Source organism: Gymnogyps californianus, chromosome 6, assembly GCF_018139145.2.
Source record: "Gymnogyps californianus isolate 813 chromosome 6, ASM1813914v2, whole genome shotgun sequence".
Taxonomy (NCBI): domain Eukaryota; kingdom Metazoa; phylum Chordata; class Aves; order Accipitriformes; family Cathartidae; genus Gymnogyps; species Gymnogyps californianus.
In genome coordinates this window covers 15,330,554-15,337,878 of record NC_059476.1, presented here as the reverse complement: position 1 = coordinate 15,337,878, position 7,325 = coordinate 15,330,554, and the positions used below count along the sequence as shown (strand labels likewise).

The following is a 7,325-nucleotide window of genomic DNA, read 5'->3' as shown; positions in this document are numbered from 1 at the left end:
CCATCCCTTTCCGGGAGCGTTGGACGAGGCTGGGAGGGCTGCGCTGGGCTGGGGTTTGCTCTGAATGACCGAGCTCTCCCATTCAAGACCTCGCAATCTCGAAGCAGGCGAGAGGGTTTTTTTTTCCTTCTCCTTTTCCCCCCACCCCCCCCGTCTTGTCTCTTTTTTGTTTTTTTTTTTTTTTTTTTCTCTTCCTTTTTTTCTCTGCTGCTCCACCGGGTTAGAAGCAAATCTCGGGGGCCGCGGAGAGAACTCGTTTTTTCACCATCGTCATCATTGCTATTATTATTATTTTTTAATCTTCCTCCTTTTCCCATTTTGGATCTTAACCCTTTGATCTGTTTCCTTTAAAAGACTCTGATTCCCAACTCCCATCAGGGGGAGAGGGAGGAGAAATACAGGGAAGAGAAGAAAAAAACCCGAGCGAGTCCGTGCTCTCAGCTGTTAGCCAGGTTGGTGGGGGACAAAAGTCCCTTTAAAATATTGAATGTCAGTTGCAAACCTAAGAAAAGAAAAATCCGATCCGGAGCGCTAAATTTAGGAGCTTTATATGGAACTTGGACTCTGCTGCTGGATTTTGTATGGATTTTTTTCAACCTTTGGTAAGTTTCGATTCACCTTCTGGGGTAAAAAGAAACAAATGGCTTGTAGGGGTGGTTAAGACTTTGGGCTATAAATCCTGCCATATCACGTTGGGGTTTTTTTAACCGTTTGTGTTGCTTTTTTAACGAAGCGACAGGGACGTCACGTTTTCTCGCTGGAGATTCCTAGAGTGCTGCTCTGTGGTTTATTTTATCCCCGATTTTAAAATCTGCTGCGGTTTATTACTTATCGCGCGTGCTGCGGGGAGGGGGGGAGCCCAGCCGTTCACCCCCAGGCTTCCCATTGCAGGGAGGACAGACCCCGGCGTCCGCCCCTAGACCGCACTGAGCGACTGAAGCGGGTGGGGGGGAAACGTCGCCAGAAGCTGCCGGCAGAGATGGCCGAGAATTGGAAGAACTGCTTCGAAGAGGAGCTCATCTGCCCCATTTGCCTGCACGTCTTCGTGGAGCCGGTCCAGCTGCCCTGCAAGCACAACTTCTGCCGGGGCTGCATCGGGGAGGCGTGGGCCAAGGAGTCGGGCTTGGTGCGGTGCCCGGAGTGCAACCAGGCCTACAACCAGAAGCCCAACCTGGAGAAGAACCTGAAGCTCACCAACATCGTGGAGAAGTTCAACTCCCTCAACCTGGAGAAGCCCCCCTCTGTCTTGCACTGCGTCTTTTGCCGCCGGGGCCCGCCGCTGCCGGCCCAGAAGATCTGTTTGAGGTGCGAGGCCCCGTGTTGCCAGTCCCATGTCCAGACCCACCTGCAGCAACCCTCCACGGCCCGGGGCCATCTCCTGGTGGAGGCGGACGACGTGCGGGCCTGGAGCTGCCCCCAGCACAACGCCTACCGCCTGTACCACTGCGAGGCCGAGCAGGTGGCCGTCTGCCAGTTCTGCTGCTACTACAGCGGGGCCCACCAGGGACACTCGGTCTGCGACGTGGAGATCCGCCGCAATGAGATCAGGGTAAGTCGGACCTTCGTGGAGACGTGGGTTTGTCCAGCCCAGGGGGAGCTGCCGCTCTCGCTGGCCACCCTCTTCCCCTGCTGTGTTTGTTTCCCAAAGGCCTGTGTTTGTGTAGGGCCTACACAAAATCCACCCCGGTCCCTCCGCGGCGGACATGTTAGGTGGCCTCCCCAGCCAAGCAGTGACGGAGTCTGCGGGTGCCGGGGGGCTCCCTGGGGAAGGGGGTCCGCGCCGGGAGGCCTTCGGAGTCATTTCGCCGTAGGAGCTGCGGCCGCTCGGGTCTGGGCTGCGCGGTGAAGGGTCGAGGTCCTGGGCCAGGGGGGTTTGGAGGGGTCGTCTCCCTGGTTCCTGCTGGGGTATGCAGCTGTTCGGGGGAAGGTGGAGGAGCTGCCCACATCCGAGGTCGAGTTGCCCTGAAATTGGGCTCCCCGGGGGGACAAAGCGGACGCAGACATGGACCCCGTCCATTGTAAGGCCTGTGAATGTCAAACTGCCGGCTCTTCCCATTGCCTCCCGCCAGGGCCGGTGGCCACCATCCCCTTCCCCCGGCAAGGGAAGAGCTTCGTGTCAGAGACCCACGGCTTCTCGCTGGCGGGGATTTCGGCTTGGGGTTTGGCCAAATAATGGGGTTTTTATGAGGGGGCACAGGGTTGCCCTCCCTCCCTAAAGCAGCATGGGGTGTAGTGCTGGATTTGAGGGAAAGCGAGTCTGTATTTTGCTCGTGGCCAGGCCATCTGGCAGGAGCTTTCACCCCTGGCTCCCCACCCTGAAGTTTGTGGTGGGCATTTAACAGCCCTGCGGGCAGCCCTGCCGTGACCCCACCACCACCTTCCCCCCTGCCCCGGGCTGCCCCTCCGCTCCCCCTCCGACCCTTCGAAAGAGGCCAGGCACTTGTCTGCCGAATAAATATTTAACAATGAATTGAATGGTGATTACTGTAAAATGGGGATGATTTCCTGTGTATTTTAATGTTGCCAAAATGAGTCACCATTTAGCAATAAAAAAAAAAGTCATAAATAAAAATTGCAGTATAATTACTTTCCAATTGGATGGCCAGGCCTGCGAGGGGGGGGCAGCTCTGTGCAGAGAGGAGCTAGCCTGAGCTCACAGGAAGGTTATTTTCCTCTCCAGGTTTTTTGGGGGAAAACCAGAGACCTCCGCGGAGGTGCCAGCAGCTCCGCCACACGCGCTGGAAGGGGAAAGACCCAGCCAGGCTTTTGGAGAAGCGCTTTTCTGCTTCTATTTATAGGGAGTCATTTTGGTCGCCCTCTGCCAGGGTGGGGAGCCACCCTGGGAGGGCTGCGCGGGGCTGGGATGGGGTTCACGCGTGCATTTCCTGGGAGCCTTAGCCAGGGACCAAAACTATTTTTCCAGGTCTTTTTCCAGGACACTTTGATCTCATCTATTCCCGCTCTTGCTGCGTGTTTTTTTTTTTTTGTTGTTGTTGCTGCCGTTGTTATGGCTGGATGTTCGCTGCTCCTTGCAGATGCATGCTGCTAATGACCTGGCAGAAAGCTGCCACCGGCTAGGTTGGATTTTGGCCCTGGTTTGAAATTTTAGGATATGCGGCCAGACACCGAAGGTGTTGGACAGCTGTATTGTAGAGCCGCAGAATTATTTTGTGACCTTGGCCAAATCCCTCGGTACCTCCATCGCCGCGTTATCTTAATTTCCTTTCTCTGTGATGATAAGCTTGTCTCTTTCTGCTGGCTGCGTGGCTCGGTTAGGTGCTCGGAGGCTGGGGCAATGGAGGACAGCCCGAAGCTGGGGGACGGTGTACCTGAAGGATCTCCCCCTGTAGTTGAAGCAGTTCCTCTGTGAAGCGGCTGGAGTAGGGAAGAACCCCCAGGAAAAACGCCCGGCAGGTTGCCTGCCCGCCCTCACTGCATGGCCTTGGCCAGGTCTCTGGCTGAAAGCCACCCCTCGCCAGCCAGCAAGGAAGGCAGCCGTGTTGGCTCCCGAATTAGGGTGCGTGCGCTCAGCCGGCAATGGCTTCCCGCCTGCGGGAGCCAGGCCCGGGATTCCTGGCTGCTTGCTCACCCCATGGCGGTGAGCCGCTCTTGGAGCATCCCAGGAAAGGAGGGCTGGGGCCGGGGGGCGGATGAGTAACGCCAGGCTTGGGAGGTCCGGGGGAGGCCCCGTCATGAGAGGTTTGTTCCATGCGTGGCTCGCGTTTGGGAAGCTGTTAATTGAGAAATGAGTCAAAGTTTGGAGGCTCAGAGCCTTGCCCTTGGTGTGGGGGACTTGCGAGTGTGGGTGGGTGTGACATTGACCCGGTGTGGCGTGGGTGGCCCCCATAGCCTGGAGGAGGGACAGGAGCCTGCAAACACGCTCCCCATAAACTCACTTTTTTTAGCATTTATTACTCTGGCTCTGCTGCCGGCCCACCTCGAAAGGCATCTTACCCCTGGTTACAGTCCAATTTGAAGGGGAAAAGGGGCTCAAAACTCCTTGGGGATAGCACCAGCGCTTTCTCAGCTGTAAGCTGGCAATTAGGGCACGAGAGCTCATGCCATGTGAAAGAGGCTGGAGGCGGGTGTCTGCAGGAGGAAAGAGGGTGTCTGTGGAGGGCTGGCTTGAAGCGGAGGCACGCGCTTGGTGGGTTTGGGGGAAGGGGACCGCTTGGCATTAGGTGCTGCGCGAACCCGCAGAGCCCTGGCTCAGAATGGGTTGAACTCCATGGTGCAACCGTAATACAAACAAGTAAATAAAATATGTGGTTAATCTTTCTTTCGTAGGCGTATAAAGCGCTTACCTCCCCTTCCCCCCTGTGAGATGTTTTCTCCTTTGTTTCCTGTTTTTGTAGTGCTTAAAGAGGAGAGGAAAAAAAAAAAGCCAATAACCCACCCTCTTTTTTTTTTACTTCTTGTCATTTTGTTTGTGTCAAGGTCTCAAAACGAAACATTTTTTCTTCCATCTTTGCCTTTGCTGCCCCAGCCACGTGCCTCCTGCCTGCATGGGGGGACTTGCCGTCTCCTCAGCATGGGGGAACCCGCTTCCACGGTTGAAAAAGAAAGTTGCTCCAGCATGAGGTTGATGTGTTGCTTTTTTTTTTTTTTTTTTGTGATCCAAAAAGGGGAAAAATACATTGCTGGGTTTGGAGCACGGGTCAGAAGGCAGCAGCCAAAGAAAGGGACTCACTTGCGGGATATTACCATGTTTGCCTTGTCTTTGTGTGGGACACGGTTGATTGAGACAAGGTACATCAGAGCTTGCTTGGGGATGTCCCAGCTGCCTGTCCTCAGCTGGAGGTGCCACCAGTGGAAGAGGGCTTGGGTCGAGGCTCTGCTCCTGCTTCTGTTTCGTTTCAGGGGATGGAGATAATTTCCCTCTGGCCTAGCTTGCAGTGCATTTTTGGGAAATCAGGAGAAAATCCCTCCACATTCTGAAGATCTCTGGTGGTTTTGAACATTAAGAGGGAGAAAGCATGTTGTGGTGCTGAGACCTGCAGGAGAACATTGGGGATCCTCCTGCGGAGGTGTAGGAGCAGCGCCCAGCACTGGCTGTGGAGCAGCACTTATTTGGCAAATCCAGGGGGACAGGGACTGGGCTGCTGGGCCCAACTGCTCCTCGGTGGGTTAGGGCTTTCTTTCTTGGCAGCACCCCAGATAAGGCCAGCTCAGGTGCTTTCTAAAGTATGCGAAAGAGGAGAGGTGAGTACTTGGTAGGAGCACAGGAAGAGATGAATCCCAAGTCTGTACCAGAAACTCTGGTCCTTTGCCAGCGTTGGCCACCAGCCCCAGTGCAGAGATGGCCCGTGCGCTTTTCCTACCTGCTCCAGCTGATTGCTTCTGTGGTTCAAAAGCTCTAGGTCTCTAGAGGGAAAATGCCACCAGCTTTTCTTTGCTAGACGGCCCTGACACCAGAGATACCTTCTGTTTGAAGCGAGTCCCATGTCACATCCCCGTGCTGCCATCTGTGCCAGGGGTGTTTTGCTGGGACCTCGGGAGCCCCACTGGTGGGGAGGCTGGGGTCGGCTCCACTGCCAGGCTCCTGGCGTGAGCTGCTGTAGGTTGTTTTACTCTGAAACAGGTTTGGTAACTTGTGATGGGCTGGATTTTTACAGGCTTACTTATTTTCCAGATGACTTGTTTATGAGGAGCGCAGCACGCAGCTCACTGGAGGCATTGTGAGCGCAAGTGCCCAAGTGCTCAAGCGTTAATTTAGCTCTCGTGACTGTAGATGGTGTGGGCTGGTGCCTGGCAGGTGTTCCCTGTGGTGCTCTTTGAACATACATGGTCCCCAGATGACTTTTGCAGTAGGTCTTATGAAGCTGGAGATGTGCAGGTTCTCCCTGCGGCCTCCATCTGAGCCTCCACCAGCACCCCAGAGCTGAACTGCCAGCCCAACTCAGGGGTTAGGTCAGCCTAACCCAGGTCTCTCCCTCCCCTGGCTTTGCCCATGCCCTGGTTCCTGCCCAGGGGCCTTGGGAATCCAGCGCTAGGCTCCTAAATGTGACTGATCATTATGCCCTGGGATGCTGTCAGTTGGTCAAGCTGCCGTGATGAGTAATGACTTCTTAGGCCTTGGGCAGTCGCAGAAATCCCAGCACCCACCTAGCCTCGTTTTCTAGCTCCATGCCGCTCACCACCATCGATCTGTTAGACTTTGCTGCGCTGTGTTGTCCGGGGCAGCAGGGGATTTCAGTTCAACCGATAGCAGCCTGTGCTGCCCTAGAGAGGTCTCGGGGGAGCTGAGCCACCCTGCTGCAAACCCAGATGGGTTTGCTGGCCAAGTGGCAGTGGGTATCTTGGTGGTCCCAGATCTTTGGCTGAACTGGGACAGTCTCCTTCCTCCCCAGGGTTTGGATTAAGGACTTTTCCCTGCTGCCTTCCTGCTAAGCTTGAGCATTTTCCTCACCCTTAGCCCATTAGGTTGCCAGCGGTTGCTTGCTCTAGACCTGCAGCTGCTCTGCACAAGTCTTCTGTGTAGAGTCAATCCAAGAAGTGACAGCAGAGATGGAGGATGCGGAGAGGCAGCCTGGTGGGTTTGGGTGGGAGGGAGGAGGCTTGCATGGAGGGGACAGCTTTGGTAAAGAAGAGCAGTAGGACAGGGGCTGCAGCGGAGAATGCTCTCTTCCCACAGGGGAAAATGCTGTGTGGATGGGTGCTGGTGAAGAGTGAGATGGAAGGAGGAGAGGGAAAGAGAGGTTCATCTGAGGACCTTGAGCTGCTTTGCAAGGAACAGTGACAAACTGTAGCCCTGGCTTACCCCTGTGGTATATAGGGGTTGGCTGTACTTTGCAGGTGGGGATGTCTAGGCACAGCCTTGTCCACCCATGCCAGACAGCCCTGGCCAGAGAGCTTTCTGCCTTGAAGCCCTCCCTCAGCGGTGGCTTTGAATGAGCCCCTGAGATGGGGGTGTCCTGGTCTGGTCTCTGAACCAGGAGGTATAAGCCCAGCTTTGGCTAGTGATGAGGGCATAATAAACTTAGCCCAGACCGTCATTTAGACTAAATCCAACCTGTGATATTTATGTAAGTGTCATGTGCCTGCTGGCATGGAGGTGTGCAGCATGCCTGCCTCCTCGAGCCTACAAGCATGGCGGAGAGGGAGAAGTAGGAAAGACGTGGGTTGCAGTGTGACACCCTGGACTTTCCTTCACCCCTCAGCCTCGTGCCTCACACGTGGGAGCCTGGGTGAGCCCTTCGAGGAACGGGTGAGTCCCAGGACCGTCCTTCCCTTCTCCTCCCCTCCCCTCGCTCCAGCAAAGCACTGTCCTCGAGCTCTCCCACGTGCTCAGCTGAGCCTGGTCCTGCCACAGGGGGGTCCACAGC

The 7,325-nt window shown here is 55.5% G+C and overlaps 1 protein-coding gene across 1 annotated transcript in view; it reads left to right on the top strand.

The window, feature by feature from the left end:
• Positions 1 to 7,325, top strand: part of TRIM8 (tripartite motif containing 8) — a 30,084-nt gene continuing 22,759 nt past the window's right edge. Inside the window, exons 1-2 of the mRNA XM_050899386.1 lie at positions 1 to 602; positions 892 to 1,549. Coding sequence (XP_050755343.1) covers positions 980 to 1,549 — 570 coding nt within the window. The 5' untranslated portion in view covers positions 1 to 602; positions 892 to 979. The remainder of the gene's footprint in view (positions 603 to 891; positions 1,550 to 7,325) is intronic.